The sequence below is a fragment of the Gadus chalcogrammus genome, chromosome 16 (assembly GCF_026213295.1).
Source record: "Gadus chalcogrammus isolate NIFS_2021 chromosome 16, NIFS_Gcha_1.0, whole genome shotgun sequence".
Taxonomy (NCBI): Eukaryota; Metazoa; Chordata; class Actinopteri; order Gadiformes; family Gadidae; genus Gadus; species Gadus chalcogrammus.
Window position 1 is genome coordinate 2,939,833 of NC_079427.1, and position 19,529 is coordinate 2,959,361.

The window sequence follows — 19,529 nt, forward strand, 5'->3', positions numbered from 1 at the left end:
TGATCTTACCGGATACCTTTCATAGGCTTGTTACAGGTTTGTAGACTCACCCTAACCCCGTAAACCAGTGGCAATTTCTAAGACTACAAGGGAACCTTGGCCTCCCCTAAAACTTAAAAAATTAAATGGTCAACTATATACTGTTGTGTTAACATTTCATTGACTAAAAATGCGTTAGAAAACGTCCATCTCAAAGACGAGTTTGTTCAGAATCAGCTGCTTATCGCAGGTCGACTGACTAGATTTCCTTCTCATAAATTCCCATAGCGTCACACTGCATTTGCTTGTTGAAAGTCAGCGTCCACCGACTTCAATGGGGCTGCATAGAACAACTTTTTTTAGTGCGTTGACAGATTTTTGCTTCGATTATGTCCCTCCCACGGACTTGGCTTGGTCCAGTTAGGCTTTCAGATTGCACTAGAGTTTGGTGAGATAATCTGCCTGTTTTTGCTCTGCCTGTTTCTGCTCTACCAATTGAATTCTCTGCCTTGTGATTTTCTGTTTTTGGATTTTTCATTCCATGTTGGAACTTTGCCTGGATCTTTTGTGCGTTACAGTTTTGACTTTAGAAAATGAATAAATATTTTTGCCAATTGCATCTGGTCTTCACCTGGGTCCTTATCTGCAACCCTTAACAATGGAGTTGGACAGTGCAATGCCTCAGCTTTACAAAATGTTCTCATTAGTGGCAACAATAGGAGCTACATCTGCAGGTGTAGAAAGGAGCTTCTCCTGTTTAAAGTGGCTCAAGTCCTACACCCGTAACACAATGGGCCAAGGCCGTTTAACCAGCCTTTCCCTGCTGGCCACTGAGAGGACAATGATGGTCACTGGAAAAGACAGCTAGTTGGTATCACAGGGTCACATAGCATTTCCTTGAAAGGGAACAGGGCAGAATTTACACATAAATAAATTGACAATTTATGTAATGTACATCTTCAGGAAATGGAGGCCGGAAAATAAATGGAAGTAAATCTGAAGAAGTGGCCCATAAGAAACCTTGCACGGTAGATGTGTCAGGTGAGCGGGTGTCATCTTTTGAATCAGATGATTGGTCTCAGGACAAATGATTAAGAAGTATGTTTCGTGAGTGTTTTCTCTTTTGAGATGTCTTGATCTGCCTGTATGTGGATTGTCTTTGTCTTTTTTTCAGACAGCATCACTGAAACCCACTCCACAGGGCAGACTCTGACTGACAAGGAGCTCATGAATGTGGCCGATACGCTGGGACAGGAGTGGGAGCCGACTGCCATCCACCTGGAGCTAACGACCAAAGATTTGGATGACATCAAGGCAGAACATAGACCTGTGGCCATGCAGAAGCTGATGATGTTGGTGCGGTGGAAGGGCCGAAGACCACCAGGAAAGGCAACAGCACAGGACCTGCTGAATTGTCTGACTGACCTGAAGCACCTACCGGTCGAGACTCATCAGTTATTGACAGGTAACGTACTTCACCCACACACAGTGAACGTCCAGCCCATTTGAGCAGCCCCCCTCTTTTACGGGATCCATTCGTTTCCATTCAATATTATTTGTGGTAGTAATGTAATGTGGTCGCAGTTGCAATTGAGTTGAACTTGGTTTTTGTATGTGCACTAAGGACCTGTCTGTTTGCTTCCTCAGAATTGATGAAGTGCCATAGTGAACTAGATGGCTCTGTCCAAAGAAAACAGTGAAGATATGCAGAATTACCTGAAACAGTGAAGCTGTCTGTGAATGCATCCTGGTCGTTGGGATACGGCCAGATGATGAAAGAAAGATTATTCGAAAGTGTAAGCAGCCGTAAGAGCTAGGGTCTTGTCGAGTCCATCTTTACCGTATAAACTGTTTAAATGGCACAATTGCTCATGCAGCTTTGCTCCACCAGTGGTCAAGATGCACATACTCTGCCAAGGCATTATTGAAGCGTTGGCATCAGTTGCGACCCTGTGCTGTGTTAATGTAACCTGACTCGCGACCACAGAGGAATTTCGTTCCAACTAGCTCCACTCATCCATCTGGGATCGCTCCCAGATTTGGGGACCAGATTTAATGGTCGAGCCAATCAGGACTGTCGGGCGGGATTTGTATATATGTGACGTAGCGGACAAGGGACTTTTTTGATTCAGACAACAATGGCGGCTCGCATCGAGGAGGCAAGCGTCAACATTGATGATGCTATTTCATCCGTGTTGTCCAATCTAGCGAATATTCTTTCTTTAAAAGAACATCAGAGAACGCTCTCATCAGCGTCACGGGTTGGTTTCGATGTGAGTGGTTGAAGTAGCACGTCAATAAAGATGACGGACAAGTGGTTTATCCAATCAAGGATTTTTGTTATGGCCCATCCTTCTAAAACACCTCTCCAATGGATTGATCATACATGGATGAGTGGAGCTAGGTGGAAAAAATTCATCGGGCGAGAGTCAGGTTAGTGTTATCGGCCACTTCCACAGAAATTCAAAATAGACAGATTTATTAAATTCTGTACTTTTACATTACATTTATTTAGCTGACACTTAAGTGCAAAGCAACTTACAGTAATTGCATTCCACAATGGAAGATGAAACCCAAAAAGCAGGAATCATGCAAGTACATGAAATGAGTTCAATAAGGGAGCTTCTTTAATTGCTATATTACAAAAAAACGAGAGATGAGTTTTCAGTCTGCAGTCTTTTTCCAAAAGTCTTGACCTTGTAAAGTAATCATTGATATCATGTTTAGAATAGATCCTCCTTCCTCTGCTAGTACTAAGCTGTTCCCCTCAGGTTACCTCCTATAGACAGGTATAGATGGTTGTGATCACTGAAACAACTTTTTTCTGAACATTTGTGTTGACATTGTGCCAAAGCAAGATAATGATTATTTAACAATCCACTAGGATTGTGTCAGTTCATTGTTTTTATATATATTATGTTAACTTTCTGAGCCCGAGCCAGGAAGGTTCAGATGTCTGTTTGGGGAAAAATAAAAGTGGGAAAGGTGGGAAAGGCTGCCTTCTTGCTTCATTGTCCAACATATTCAATATCAATTAAAACTAGTCTACTCAAGTAGGGCTATTAGTCCCGTTCAGATTAGTAATTATTAGATTGACATGGGTATAAAATTGCGCTCAATGTAAAAGGACCTTTACTTGTAAGCTGTGACCTATATGCCCTATCCCAATGTCCGGACTCACAGACTTTGCTGCGTGTTCTCGGAAAATTATTAAGGCTTTAGGGCTGTCCCAATGTCAAAATCCAAAGGGCGTGAGTGTTTGAGTCCACACTTACCGAGCCCTTTCTGTGAGTCCATATCCATGGTTTACATAGGAATGAATGGGCGCCATTTTGGAATCCGTTATAATCAGTTTGTTTTTAGAAGTGGTGGGGACAATAACCATAAGCTTGAGTGTGGTTTGAAAAGTGCTGGGTACCCTTATGTAAGCTATTCATCCATTCAACGCTGCATTACAATATGCTGTACAGTGTATTGTCAGGTGTTGAAATTATTCAAATACTGGTTCGGAAAATTAGTATTTGAAGCTTAAATCAGTATTCGGAGCTTCGTTATTTTTTTTTTTCACGTACGTGACTTTACCAGAGCGAGGGAGGGAGGCAAACTATAAGCGTCAGCGACACCAAGCAGAGAAGCGAGAGAGGTGGAGGAAGAATAGATATCTTGTTTCCCTTTACTTTATAACACAACATTAGTGGGATCTCTGGAGGAAAAGTAATACTTAAAACCTTAGCTTAGTTGTTTGTTTACGTTCGCTGTACAGCGCCGCGCCAATCAACTGGCTTGCTGCAGAGCGTGAGCGTCTTGGGAATACCCGGTCAATATAATGGATATAATATGGACACATAAGACAATCAATATTCTGTATTTGTTATGGATTTATTGTACAAATTTCCTGAAAAGATGCACGTTCCAGGATGAATTGAAAAGCTCCCGTAAGGACTGAGATGGCAGAGAACAGCTGATTTGGAACGGAGCAACAGCTGTTCGCTTTCACGGGGAAAAACGAAGGAACTTCAACCTACTTAGGCCTACTAATTAATGTTCAAAAGCTATTAAATCTTCTACAAAATATGCAGATACTGTCAAAATCGGTTCCAGGGAGTATATAAGGATTATTAATGTTGTTTTTGATGGTGTTTTTTTCTGGAACGAGTATTCGAATATTCGCTCGTAAAAACCAACGAGTATTCGAAGCCTGAAAAATGGCATTCGGGCCAGCCCTATGAAGATCCTATTCGAACAATAAAAGTTGAAAACCACAGTTTGTGTTTTGGCTTGTTTTGCAAAACGGCGTTGGAAACACCAGGGTATTGGCTCGGGATATGTAGGCCTAATACTAATACACACAGGACAAAGAACAGTGTTGGCAATTTAACACTTATCTTGACTTCAACAAAGTTTACCAGAAAAACAATGCCAGACTGTGAAGGGGGTACGAAATGAAACGAGGTACTGAGCATCAGCCTTTTGAAGACGAGCAAGGGCTGCTGGTAGCATATGTTATGCTGCATTAAAAAAAGAAGAAAAATACAAGCACCCAGAGGAGAATTGCATCTGCCAAATCCTGACCACCAGTAAATACTTGCGAAGGACCAATGTAGACTTCACTCGTTACATCATAAGAAAATTGTCCGCAAATAAAATCCCCTTCAGTTTAGGATAATCACACAGGTTATGCGAGAACATATTTATGTCAGGATAGGCCTACCGGGCTCCAAGTCGTCACATATCTCAATCAGACAAAACCCACTATAACCACATTGGCATAGCAATCGCACCGTGTGTAGCTGCTACTAGCTGCAATCTATATATACAATGCATACTAACTGGAGCACCAACCAGAATCAGATCAAAATCGCTTAGGACCGTGGGTAACCTTTGGCCAGGTCATCACGATTCACGAGCAAACAGAACCAGCAGCAAAGTTTACGTAAACCAATTTCTTACCTTATGTGGCCCTCCACATGCAGGCTAGATGACGTATCCATATCGATATCCAGTGTCACAAACATGCTTTTTATAGGAAGCAAAACGGCTATATTCTGAATAAAAATGTCAATTTTGGCTGTCTGTCTTGAAACTTCTCCAGTGCGTTCACACCAAACGCAACGGGACGACAAGATCCCATACAAAGTGAACGTATAGAGGCGTATCGGGCGAATTTTTTTGATTTGTCGCGCCACACTTTCGCCGTGCACAGGCGAGCGCGTTCACGAGGATTTGTGGCGCGACAAATTTAAACTTTGACACGAATTTCGCGTGATGACAGCCAATCAGCGTTCAACAGCGTGGCCACTGAGTGACATGTGTAACGTAACAGCCAATCAGCGTTCAACCGTCAAACTCAGCGCAGTGCAGTCCGGGGTGTACTGCAGCATGGAGGAGAAAGTGATTGTTGCCGTTTGCGACTCTCGGAGCTCTATATATTTAAGCAATAGATCACGCCAGGCTGTGGTATGTGCTCATTATACCACTGTTAAGGGGCGTTGTCCGGCCCCGACGCGCAGCGGAGGGCCGGCGACCCCCTTCACAGTGGTATAATGAGCACATGCCACTGACTGAAGTGATCTATTGCTTTTATACAACGGTTACTGTTATGGCGAAACGAAAGTCATAGACACACTACATTTAAAAAGAAACCAAGAAAGTCAAAGTAGCCGTTTTATTAAAGACTACCAAAAAGTAGTCCCTCCTGGCTGCCTTCAAAATGCACGACGGTCGCTATGCAACACACTTTAGCGTCCCTCCGAGAGAACGGTTGTAACGGTTTCCACTTCAAGGCGCAGAGTGATACTTTCACAAAATGATCGGGCGTCATAGCAGTTACGTATACGCTTATTATACAACAGTTAGGAACCAATCAGATCGCTGGATTTAGGCCCCCCGTTGTATAAAATAGTATATAATATAATATAATTGTATATATAATATCACAGCCAAAAGCTCTGTGTGCCTCCGGATGGCCGTAGCGCGGGGAGCTCATAGGGATTGGGCTTCTCGGGAGTCGGGGTTTGTTTACCGGCGTTGCTATGGGTTCCGGTCTTGTGTGTTCCAACGATTTATTAGGTAGGCCTATCTAATAAATGATGTCTTCGAGCGCGCCTATCGCATGATTTTAGACTCGACGATTTCGGTTTAGTATGTGGGGATTTTTTCAGTCGCAATTGGTTTGCACATTTTTAAAACTGGTGGGGACAAAATTCGTATTTCAAATAGTGGGGGGGACATGTCCCCCCCGTCCCCCCCCGTAATCGACACCTATGCCCAAGATCTACTTTTCAAGTAGCCAACCTCCCGAGATCTACCAGCCCAGGCCCGTCGCTATGGGCGGGCCATAGGGGGCCGGGCCCGCCCCCCACAATGATTGTGCCCCCCCACTTGAGGCACGTCTCAAAAACAAACAAAAAAAAACACCTTTTATTTTATATTATTATTTATATTATTAACGCTCCGTTCACTTGCATGGGCCCTTCACAACTTAGGTATAATTGACCGCTGTCAAGGTAAACAAAGGATTTTTTGCCTCTAATGGCGTCTTTGGTACCGCTCCGCAAGAAGTCCGGTAACTTGTCAACCCCAGCGTCTTCGGTTGCTAAGCGACGTCAACGTCTTTGGCGGACTATTAAATCTGCCGATCTAGGCTACGTAGGCCTACGTAACTACGTCCATTTAGCCGCTAACAGTTACCGCGCATTTTGAAGTGAAGCTGGATGAGTTTTCGCTAGCTTACTTTCATTTCTAGTTCATCATCATGGATATTCGTAAGTGGTTGAAAAGCCCACCAACAGTCTAATTAATCAGTCAGATAATTAGCTGGACCCATCAAAGGTAACCACACCTCTCCTGCTATTAGCTGGAACTGATGTGGCTGAATCTGAATATACTGTGGCTTGTGAGTTAAGAAAATTAATGACACCCCGAAGACGGAAAATGGACAATAGCAAACATCCTTAGCACATTCAACTGTGCACTCCAGGCTATGCCGGCTGTTCTCACAGCCTACACCCTTGCCCTAACTTTAGGTGCTTGCACAGTAATGTGTGAAAAGTCATTTTCCAAGCTGAAAAACGTCTTCTCAGAGCATCGGCGCAGTACTGAGTGGAAGGATATGTTGATGAGGAGGTTCAGCTCGGAGAAACGCCGCCTCCCGCTAAGGACAGGGAGGGAGGGAGGACAGCGCTGAATCCACTCAAAGTAAGCTACTGTGTGTGTGTGTGTGTGTGTGTGTGTGTGTGTGTGTGTGTGTGTGTGTGTGTGTGTGCAACCAGCCTAGTGTCAACATTGCAAACCTACCTTCAAGGGGGGGGTTGTATCGTTAACCTACGGACTTCAGTGGGGGTTTCATTCCGTCTGCGCACGGCACCTTCTCAACAATAATCAATAATCTTCCTCCCATTCAGGGTGAAAATGGTAGGTGTTCTGCCCCTGCTTCTTTGTGTGTGTGTGTGGCGCGAACTAGCCTGGTACATCAGCTCGGCAGATAGCTAACAGTTTTCCCTCATAAAGAGTGAAGCAGCTTGTTTCCTTTCCAAACTTTACTTAGGAAGCACTGTAAAACTGGACAGATACAAAATACATCTTTCAGTATCTCATACAGACGTTGAAGAACAATATTCATATATTGTCCGTTTAAAACGTTTCATAACAAACATTAACATATGCGTTAGCTTAGGGCTAACGTCTATTGGAAATTACATTAAGATGCTCGCGATTAGCATAAAGGATCAAAATATACATTCTGAACGAATTTAATTCCATGTCAAGATAGCTGTATGACATCTACTTACAGGCAAACGTGTTTTCTAGCCAACCAATACGAAAAAGAAAAAATACATGACTCTTGTTTCACCATGCATCGTCGAACTACGGCAAGACTACTAGTACAAAAACATTGCGTTAAAAGTTGACCACTACGGGTCTCCCTTTCATCAAATAAACATCAGAACAGCACAACAACAATAGGCCATTTTCTCGCTAGTGGCCAGGGGCCTCATGTACTAAGGTTGCGTACGCACAAAAACGTGGCGTACGTCCTTTTCCACGCTCACGTTCAGATGTACAAAACGTGAAATGACCGTAAAAATGTGCGGTCCCCACGCCAGCTCCAGAGCTGTCGTACGCACGTTTCTACAGCTATTGTTCCTTTGGCGAAACTTAGAGGTGACGCTGGGAAACTGGGAAAAAAGGTGAAAACAATGACTCAGAGTGATTTGCACATCAGAGACACACTAATGAACAATTTACACACCTTGCAATTATATGGGTGGCTATAAAAGCATGCGCAATGGATGAAGAAAATTGTTTTAAAAATGGCTGCGTTAGCGTTGTTAGAGGACATCGCAAATGGTCAAATCCGAAGGGCGCTGGAGACGCCGGGGCCGACGGAGCAATCCGTGCCCTCTCCGTGCTTGTCTATTCAAAAATAAAAAATTTAAGTTAATAAACACGAGTCAAAGTCTTTAATATCCTGGCATCTTTACGCACGACTTATGTGTATTGCAAGCAGCCAATTGTATGACCAGTATAATTACAGCATTTATGACTTCAGCATATTTACCTTGGGGATGATCGGCGTCCCCTTCATGGGCTCCCACCACTCCGGTGAGAGCTGTGTCACCGATCAAAGCGGCCACTCCCAAATCGAAGGGGGAGAGTGCCCCCACTCCCGTCCCCCCACCTGTTGCGGTCACGCTTCGGCGGTGGGCAGAAACCCTCCGCTTCACCTCCACCTTGAGGTCTGACCACTTTTTTTTAATTTCAGAGTGTGTGCGCTGCTGAGACCCCACTGCATTGACGGCCTCGCAAACACACTCCCACTCACTTCTCTTTTGTTTTGCATGTTGACAGGGTTCCAATAGCATATGCTTGCGCATTTCTACCTCGTGGAGCAAAATCTCGAGCTCAGACTCCGTGAAGTTTCGTTTTTTGCCTCTGTTCATGGTGCCAGGTGATCGGATTAAGAGGTGAATCTCAGGTCCAGAGGCCTATTTAAATGAAATTGCATATTTAAATGAGGGCGTGGACAGGGAGGAGTTTGGCACCTCGGCATGTGCGCTCAATTCCACGTTGATCGAGATGTACAAAAGAAACATGCTTGGATCCATGCGTTCGCACACTTTGATACATCTGAATTTATTTGTGCGTAAGACAGTTTCTGGGTTTTGGTGTACGCCAAGTTTCAGTATGAAATCAACGCAAGTCTTAGTACATGAGGCCCCAGGGGTCTCATTTATAACCGTTGCGTATGCACAAAACGGGGCTGAAAGTTGCGTACGTGACTTTTCACGCCAAGGTTGTGATCTATAAAAAACCAACTTGACGGGAAAATGTGCGCAGCCCTAAGCAAACTCTGACCCATGCGTACGCATGGTTTGGAGGAAAAGGAGAATTGGCGACACAGACGGTGTGGTGGTGAACTGAAGTCAGACCGAAGAATTGCAGAGTGAGAAGAACGATTATGTTTTATCATCGCCCTTCATCAATTTAATTTCAACCCGTATCATGCGTTAAATCCTAATCAGAATAATTTAAGTCGACTGCGTTATTTCTCAGTTATAACTCCAGAAATATCTCCTTAGAATAGAAATAAAAAGAAATTCTCTATATTTAATCCCGTCACTCCATACTGTCCACTGACGGCGCGACTGCATGGAATAAAGCATCTGTCCAACATTTGTCAATAACATAATATTTTTATGTGACACTGTAAACACATGATCAAACGTCAATTAAATCCCAAGTGTGAAAAACCAAGCCACACTCATCACAATCGTTGTCCGTTACTCTTGATGCTTTTCATGACAAATCAGGCATTATAAAGGGGTTATGTTCAAGAACATTTTACGTGGGTAATTACAAACTGATTATCCAAGGCGTTCTCTTCAGTCTTATTACCGTAACCCTATAAATACAGAGGTGAGCGCCGTGGTAATGCTGCACCATATGGCACTTCTGGCGGACCATGCAGGATTCGGAGGGAGAGGGTATTTAGGGACCATAACGATTTATTGGTAGGCTACATAAAAATATGTAACTCTATGTCAGACCACTTATTTTTTTATTCTGGGACTGTGCGCTCCGTGCTACTGACAGAGTTCACTGCTGCAGCAACATGTTGCCACTCACTCTGCTTTTTGTTGTTGGCGATTCCAATCCGGTGACCGCCGAACAAAACTACAACAACTCAATCTGAAATGAAATTGTGCATACTGTAAAAATGAAGGAAAATGCATAAATAAGAGAGAAGCTTGCATCATGATTCATCTTAATGGCAAGAGAAACATCATCACCTAGCCAGATGCTTGCAACTCAGCAGCTAGGCCAGCTACCCAGCCAATTCTAGAGCTTTCTCATTTAGCACTAGACTTGTTGTAAACACCATACTCTGATGTCTCCATACCCAAAGATAGACGAAATCCAATAAATGCAGAACTACACTGTAACAACCTGCGCATTGAATAGCAAATTACTAAATGTGTTTGAAATAGTTTGAAACTATGGGTAAGCCTGGGTAGCCTACTACCAATATTCTTCCATAACTGCTGCTGCTAGCTTTTTCTCCTAGTGAAAGTCAAAGTCAAATGTATTTGAATATACAGTCAGTGCGTTTACATGCAGAGTCATTGTCGGATATAAAAATCGAATTAGACCTCAACCGGACTTTTTCGCGTTCTGCACGAAAAAAGTCGGACACTCGTGCTGTGGGACTCGATTCAATAAATAAAAGTATGTGAGCATGAGCACGAAATCGCATGAAACCGGTTTGTTCAAGCAGCAGAGTTTTCAATGGAAAATGGCCCGTGTAATGTCGGTGGCCTAGCACTAGCGATTAATCAGTGCTAACGTCACGACCATGCTAACAGGAATTTGGGGAAACACTGAAGATAGGAGGACGTTAATAAACGTAAAAAGAGTAAAAGAGTCATTGGCTATATTTTAATCAACCTACCTCCTCCTGGTGGATCTCGACGGCCAGCCACCAAAATTCTGTCTGGTTTGGTAACGGGGTCCTCCGGCAGAACAAGAAGCGCCAGGGCCTGGAGTTTGACCCCTGAATAGTTGGGCCTGGTTTAATTGACGAGAGATGGTGGACAATGTCTCAACAGTTCCTAAATGTTGTTAAGTAGACCCACAGCTTCTGTGAGTCTCTCTCTATCCATCGCGAGTGCAAAAGTGGCGCAGTATTTTGACCGCCAGAACAGAAGCTGCCGCTTCTTCTGTCAGCCAATCAGGAATAATAAAAAGTTATTTGTATCTCTTTGCTGTTAAAGGTAGCCTAGCTTGTGTTACTATAACGCCTATTGGGAATAGGTAGCTTAGCACATAGATTTTTGTGAATTGTGCTCTGTGTTTTCGCTTGTTCGAGTGAGTTTGTTGCTCACTGAGTTTTAGAGTTTTATTGCGACTCCTTCTGAAGAGTTGAGTTCATTTGCAAAAAAATTAATGGGCTGCCGTGCGTCATTCTCCATTTGCGTTTCACAGCAGAAACCGCCAAACATCCTTGCCGTTTCTGAACACAACCCGATAAATCCATTCAGCGAAACAGCAAGCCATATTCAGGTCAGGTGACACGGCTGTTCAAAGGAAGACGAGCCATCTGTTATGAAAGCAATGATGCATTGTGCCAAAGAGAAATTTCCCCACATGGACAATAAAGTTTAACCTAAACCTAAACCCTCTGAGAGGCATTTCGGCAAATGTAACTTAAAAAAAGGAATCTAAGATGGATAATTTTAGCGAAACGGATTAACCTGTAATGTTATCCCGATACGGGTGTAAACAGAAGAGAGATGCTGAAACGTATTGCCGTAACGTTGCAAAGTTATAGCGGTGAGGGAAAAGCTCCCTACATTGCTTGTTATCACGTCAACGCAGAAAAATGTTGCACTGTCTACGGAGGTGTTGGCAATGATAAACCGAGTGTTATATTCCACAACAGTAAAAGAAAAACAAAATGCCACTCTGTTGTCTTGCATGTATACCACGCCAGTTAAACTACTAGGTGAACCAGCGGTTAATCAGACAGGCAATCTGCAACCTCTATGAGGATGTCCGTCAGCAGACAGGACCTTAAGGAATGCAGTGATCAGGGGTGATTGCGACACACCAAGGAATGCAGTGATAAGGAGTGATTGTGACAGACTAAAATAATTAAAAGATATTGACTCGCACGTAATACTATTTTGAGACTGAATACTGACTTAAACTGAACACCGTAAAACAATAATCGGAATACTTTGATACTATTACTGCGATTACCTGCACTTTATTTACTTGTTTTAATGTATCTCTCAAAAAATCACTTAAAGCCCATACATGGTTTTGTGTATCTCTGAAGCATGACGTGGAGTTATCTGCTTTTGCGAAAAAATGGCTTTTGGAGACATCTGCTTTTGCCCAAAAAAAATACTTTTAACGTAAACAAAAACACACACACATTTTCAATAAAGTTACATTTTGTAAGTAAGCTTTATTCTTGAGTTGTTTTTACTTAATCAAAGCGACCCAACTGCAGTCCAATTTCTTGTAATGCACGATAAAAAAACATGAGTTATCTGTTTTTCCAAATGAACTCCTCGGCTGTTGTCTGGCCTCACCAAATCACAACTCTGCACAGTGGCTACGCACTATGACTTGGTGATAACAGCGCAAGAGAAGAATATAAAAGTGACTTTGTTCCTAGAGCTTTGCAGACTCGAGCACAAGCGAATGGAGCATGCTTGGAGAGCGACCCGAGAGCATGCTTTGTCATTGAAGCAGCTTGAACTCGAGTTGTGTGGTGTTGACGTGTGTAAAAAATATGCGTCTTGGTCCACCCTTCTCTGAGAAGGAGGTGGATAATATTTCACCAATTTCTAATGGGTAGCAACCACCCATAGTTGGCCGAAAGAGATTTGGCCGTCATTGCTTCAGTGTGTGTTTACTGGTAAGGCCCAGGAGGTGTTGTCCGCTCTAAGCATGGACCAAGCAGCTCAGTATGACGTAGTCAAATACCGCATACTGCATGCCTACGTGCTGGTCATTGAGGCTTATCGCCAGGAGTTCAGGAATGCTAAGAACCAAGATCAGCATCCTTTTGTTGAGTTTGCACGCGAGAAAGATCGCCTGTTTGATAGGTGGTGCAGTGCACAGAAAGTTCAAAGCAGGGAAGACATAAGACGACTTGTTCTCTTGAAGGACTTCAAGAACTGTCTCCCTGAAGCTTTCACTGTGTACCTGAACGAACAGGAGGTGCAAAAGTTGGATGGGGCTTTCATTTTTGCAGATAATTTTGTGCTTATGCATAAGCGTGTTCCTAGTAGCGGTTGGATAATGGTTCAGAATGAGAGAGGAAACTTTTGTAAGTGATGAAAAATGAGGCAAAGATTAAATCGTAATTACCTGGATAGAAGCAAGAGATCAAGTTATAGCAAAGCAGATATGAGGAGAAATATCAGAGCCCCATGGAGACAGTCCACCATATCCTAAAGCATTGAAAGACGAATCATACAAGACAGATATGGTCAAATCAGGGCCTCCAATCTGTGCACCTGAACAAGAAGCAACTGGTAAGAGATAACGATCTCTGACTAAAAACCAGTTCAGTGGCTTCTATAACAAAAAAATTGGGCCTGTGGCATTAGAGCAATAAAGAAGCCATTACCTTTTCTAATAAGATGGGGAAAGCTCATCCAGGATCCATCATCGAGTGGCAGTAATCCAGTTCAAGCCCTGCTTAGAATGTCATGAAGAGTCTGTGCTGAGACTTGAAAAAAGCTGAAGTGAAGTCCATGCAACTTGATTTGCCAATTTGCAGAGAACTATGAGTCACAAAAAACATTTCACCCAACGTTTCCGTCAGAATAAAGTCACTTTAGACTGCAAAGATTGCGTGACAATGTGCTGTTGCAGGTTTTCTGCAACATGCTAGAGATTGAAGCGTAGACAGGCATGAAGTCGCCTGCATCGTCATCAAGGGCGTCAGTTTGTTTTTAGAAGTGGTGGTAATAAAAATGGGCAATAAGCTTGAGTGTGGTTTCAAAAGTGCTGGGTACCCTCATGTAAGCTATTCATCCATTCAACTCTGCATTACAAAATGCTCAACAGTGTATTGTCAGGTGTTGAAAAACCTATTCGAACAATAAAAGTTGAAAACCACTGTTTGTGTTTTGGCTTTTTTTGCAAAACGGCGTTGGGAACACCAGGGTATTGGCTCGGGATACGTAATACTAATACACACAGGACAAAGAACAGTGTGTGCAATTTAACACTTATATTGACATCAACAAAGTTTACCAGACAAACAATGCCAGACTGTAAAGGGGGTACGAAATGAAACGAGGTACTGAGCATGAGCCTTTTGAAGACGAGCAAGGGCTGCTGGTAGCATATGTTATGCTGCATTAAAAAAAGAAGAAAAAAACAAGCGCCCAGAGGAGAATTGCATCTGCCAAATCCTGACCACCAGTAAACACTTGCGAAGAATCAATGTAGACTTCACTCGTTACAACATCATAAGCAAATTGCCCGCAAATAAAATCCCCTACAGTTTAGGATAATCACACAGGTTATGCGAGAAGATATTTATGTCAGGATAGGCCTACCAGGCTCCAAGTCGTCACATATCTCAAATCAGACAAAACAACTATAACCACATTGGCATAGCAATCGCACCGTGTGTAGCTGCTACTGGCTGCAATCTATATAAACAATGCATACTAGCTGGAGCACCAACCAGAATCGGATCACAATCGCTTAGGACCGTGGGTAACCTTTGGCCAGGTCATCACGAGCAAACAGAACCAGCAGCAAAGTTTACGTAAACCAATTTCTTACCTTATGTGGCCCTCCACATGCAGGCTAGATGATGTATCCATATCGTTATCCAGTGTCACAAACATACTTTTATAGGAAGCAAAAGGGCCGACTATTTCCTGAAAAAAAATTCAATTTTGGATGTCTGTCTTGAAACTTCTCCAGTGCGTTCACACCAAACGCAACGGGGCGACAAGATCCCATACAAAGTGAACGTATAGACGCGTATCGGGCGAATTTTTTGGATTTGTCGCGACAAATACGCTCGAGTTGAAAGATTTCAACTTTGACACGAATTTCGCGTGATGACAGCCAATTAGCGTTCAACAGCGTGGCCACTGAGTGACATGTGTAACATAACAGCCAATCAGCGTTCAACCGTCAAACTCAGTGCAGTGCAGTCCGGGGTGAACTGCAGCATGGAGGAGAAAGTGATTGTTGCCGTTTGCGACTCTCGGAGCTCTTTATATAATAGTATATAATATAATATAATTGTATATATAATATAATATAATGGTAATATCACGGCCAAAAGCTCTGTGCGCCTCCGGATGGCCGTAGCGCGGGGAGCTCATAGGGATTGGGCTTCTCGGGAGTTGGGGTTTGTTTACCGGCGTTGCTATAGGTTCCGGTCTTTTGTGTTCCAACGGTTTATTAGGTAGGTAGGCCTATCTAATAAATGATGTCTTCGTGCGCGCCTATTGCATGATTTTAGACTTGACGATTTCGGTTGAGTATTTGGGGATTTTTTCAGTCGCATTCGGTTTGCATATCTTTAAAAGTGGTGGGGACAAAATTCGTATTTCAAATAGTGGGGGGGACATGTCCCCCCGTCCCCCCCGTAATCGACGCTTATGACCATCATCGATCACTTGGAATGGGTGCATTTGTTTTGTGACACCAGGGAAAAACAGGTTGAGTCGCTGAAGCAAAACAGTTGATATTCCTCTGTGGTCGCATAACAAGAGCACAACGAGTCAGTAGAGCCAACGATATCTCGAGTGTCATAATACCGATATGAGGATGAAAATTTAAATCAGGTTGCTGTCGGGCGCTTCTTCCCAAGGCACGCCGTGCTTCGAGTGGAACTACAAGCTGCTGCCGCTTCAGTTGTCTAATACTGTTGGCTCTGCGCTCTCGTTCTTCAGTAGGCAGCGGGCTACAGATCGCCCCAGCATCACACCAAACGTAGGCAAAGGGACATCGGATCGCCCCAAATTGGTGCCCTAATAAATGCGGCTCTTTACCATCTTTATCACTAGCTGCCCAGCACAGGACCGGCCAGGGCGGAAGCCAGCTTGATCTCGAGTAAGCTTGGTGTCTATAAGTGGCATAAGGCGTTGGAGTAATAGCCTCTCGTAGTAGGGGCTGTAGCTCTATGGGGGTGCTCTATGTCTCATAGTCTGTAGCTCTATGGGGATGATGGGTCCTTTCCAGGTTTGGAAATTGCGACAGTCTTGGCCTTTCTCCATACAGGTGGGATGGTTTCTGTGCCATGCATGAGTTCAGCATTTCTAGCAGCCAGGTCATCCCTTTAGGTCCCAGGTGCTGTATCATTTAGGCCAGTACATCATCGATTCCTGCTACTTTCCCGAGTTATTCTAGGTCAAAGGGCTTGGTGAGAGCGCTGGCTGGTTGAGGGCAGTCTGGTACCGCTGTCCGGCGGCATTCTCCTGTGGGTCTGCGCCGGTTTTGGCTGAGACCGTTTGCCACCAGCTGTGCTGCAACGGAGTTTGCTGTGACTGTTGGTGAGCGTGGGCGGTGTGGTATTATCTTCACAGAGATGGCGGATTTTGGCCCATGCCTTCCTGCTGTTATTGGTCATGTTTGTGTTTTCTATCAGCTCCTTTCAGGCTTGCCTTCGATCTTCCCCGACTGTGTTCAACAGGATCTCACCGAGTTCCATGGTGGTGAAGGAGAAAGGGTCCTCTTGGTATGCCCTGTGGTAGGCTTCCAGCAGATCGCTGGATGTTTCAGTCAGCCCGGGGATGTACTCAGTCTGGCATTCTCTTGGTATGTGTCGCCTGGCTGACCTTTTCAGCAGTTCTGTGAACATGGTATAGTTCTTGGGGTGTGGAGGAATGCTTGGGATGGGGTCTTCAGTCTCCTGTTGGAATGACATTCAGGTGGCCTTCTGCAGATTGAACCTTCTGCGGAAGGGGACGGTTGTTGCTTGGAGAACGGATCAGATGGTTATGGTGATTGGCTGGTGTTGCTTGTGGGGAATAGGGTTCAGGACCTCTTTCACAGCTCTGGATATTAGTTCCCTCTTCACACAGACAAGGTCTGGGTTATATCCTCGTTTCCATCTGGTGCTGTGGAAAGATTTAGGCAGTTTGGCGTTGTGGATCAGGGTCAGGTGTTTCGACTCGAGCCAGGTTTCGACTTCCTCTCCATCTTGATTGTTCACTGCATAACCCCACAATGTGCTATGGGCATTGACGTCCCCAATGCTGATGGGGTATCTCCCCTTGCATCTGTCTGGCAGTTCAGAGTGGAGATACAGACTTTTGGGGGGTTTGTACACTGATGTGACGGAGACGTTTGGGAGGGCAACTGTGATGGTTTCCATTTGCCCTTCTGTGGTGTGGGTGCAGACCTCTTCGATCGCGAGGTTTGTTCTGCTGGATACAGCTGACGCATGCTGTCTGTGTCGGATCTCTGTATACCTTAGGTAGGTATACAGATATTGGCCTGCTGATAGTAATAATCATATAGCAATATGAGATTGAACAAATCAGTGTTTCCCACGCTGCACCACGGGGAGGTTTGTGTAATAGCAGCCAACTACAATTATCCTTACGCTGCATGTAAATCCCCCCAAGTCACTGCAATGATACACACTTCACATACAGGCATTAGTTTGTCGTTTATTCATAAACTGCAGTAAAAAAAAAAGTGCATTATCACAAAAACATAAATAAAACAAAAGATCCCCCCCTCTCCTTGGTATTAAATGTGCTAAATAAATTATAGATTAGATTAGATTCACTTTATTGTCATTGCACAGTAACAGGTTGCAATGCAACGAAAGGTAGGTGGGTCTAACCAGAGTGCCAACATCAGTTTGAGCAACATGTATAAATATATTTACAGTATAATATCTGTGCAGCAAAAGTTAATTACAACAGTTATAAAGTAAAGTGCAGGTAGTGCAGACAAGTGTGATTTAGCAGTAGGGACTAGGCAGTATGAGATATGGATGGGTAAAAAGTTCAGCAGCACTTGGGGGGATAGATGGACTTCAGCCAATTTCCTGAGGAAGAACATGCGCTTGTGTGCCTTCTTGATCAGGGTTGTGATGTTGGGGGTCCAGGAGAGGTCCTTAGAGATGTGGACTCTAAGGAACTTAAAGCTGGTGACACGCTCAACCTCCTCCCCATTGAAATGGACAGGGCGGTGTGTGCCTGTTCTGTTCCTTCTGAAGTCCAGGATGATCTCTTTAGTCTTGCTTGTGTTGAGGGCCAGGTTGTTGTTGCTGCACCACTCTGCCAGGTGCCGGACCTCTTCCCTGTATGCCGACACATCGTTTTTGCTGATGAGCCCGACCACTGTTGTGTCGTCTGCAAACTTCAAGATTGTGTTTGAAGCATGAACAGGACTGCAGTCACCTGTGAAGAGGGAGTAGAGGAGGGGACTCAGCACGCAGCCCTGAGGAAGACCAGTGTTCAGGATGAGTGTTTGCGAGGTGAGCTTATCCCGTCTGACATGCTGGGGTCTGTTGGTCAGAAAGTCCAGTATCCAATTGCGTAGGAGGGGGTTGATGCCAAGGACACTAAGCTTATTGATTAGTTTGGAGGGGATGATTGAATTGAATGCCGAGCTGAAATCAATAAACAGCAGCCTTACGTAGGTGTTACACAGGTCCAGGTGTTTAAGGGCTGGGTTTAGGACTGTGGTGATGGCGTCGTCCGTGCTCCTGTTCTGACGGTAGGCAAACTGATAGGGGTCTAGTGTGGTTGGAAGTTGGATGTCTGTGTGTAGGTCTACTGTGTTTGTGACAGCAAAGTCAGTCAAATTGGTGTGATGAAGCCGGTGTTGAAGTTTGAGATCTGCTCCCTCGGGCCAAACCTTCATTGACTTGACTGAAGGCTTTACTCGCCTGATGAGGGGGTGATATTTAGGTAGGAGAAACAGGGAGATGTGGTCTGACTGACCCAGGTGGGGGAGAAGTAGGGCCTTATATGCTTCTTTGATGATAGTGTAGACATGGTTTAAGGTCTTATCTCCTCTTGTGGGGCAGGAAACGTGTTGATAGAATTTGGGTAGAACAGTTTTTAGGTTGGAGTGGTTAAAATCGCCAGCAATGATGAAAGCAGACTCCGGGTGTCGTGTCTGTTGATTGCTAACGGCAGCATGTAGTTCTTTCATAGCTAGCTTGGCATTAGCATCAGGTGGTATGTAAGCAGCGATGGTTATAATGGAGGTGAATTCTCTCGGAAGGCCTATTATTAACCATGAGAAATTCAATGTTGGCAGAACAGTGCTTAGCGATGGTAAGGATGTCTGTACACCAGGATTTGTTTAGATAGATGCACAGACCCCCTCCACGTGATTTACAGCAGTCAGCTGTTCTGTCCAAGCGGATGCAATTACGTCCTTGTAGTCCGACAGCACAGTCTGGAACGCCGTCGTGCAACCATGTACAGACCCATACAATGGATAGGGCGTTTAGTACGGTCCATCACCGTTGCTTCTTTCTCCATAAAAAGCTACAGTGTTTAATTACTTTGATTTACCTTTCAGCATTTCCT

General features: G+C 44.2%; 1 protein-coding gene across 7 annotated transcripts in view; it reads left to right on the plus strand.

The window, feature by feature from the left end:
- LOC130405755 (uncharacterized) overlaps positions 1 to 6,137 on the plus strand; it is a 52,107-nt gene extending 45,970 nt beyond the window's left edge. For all 7 annotated transcript variants that reach the window (XM_056610941.1, XM_056610935.1, XM_056610936.1 and 4 more), the window contains exons 22-24: positions 943 to 1,020; positions 1,154 to 1,444; positions 1,627 to 6,137. In XM_056610941.1, coding sequence (XP_056466916.1) covers positions 943 to 1,020; positions 1,154 to 1,444; positions 1,627 to 1,679 — 422 coding nt within the window. In that variant the 3' untranslated portion in view covers positions 1,680 to 6,137. The remainder of the gene's footprint in view (positions 1 to 942; positions 1,021 to 1,153; positions 1,445 to 1,626) is intronic.
- The last annotated feature ends 13,392 nt before the right edge of the window (positions 6,138 to 19,529 follow it).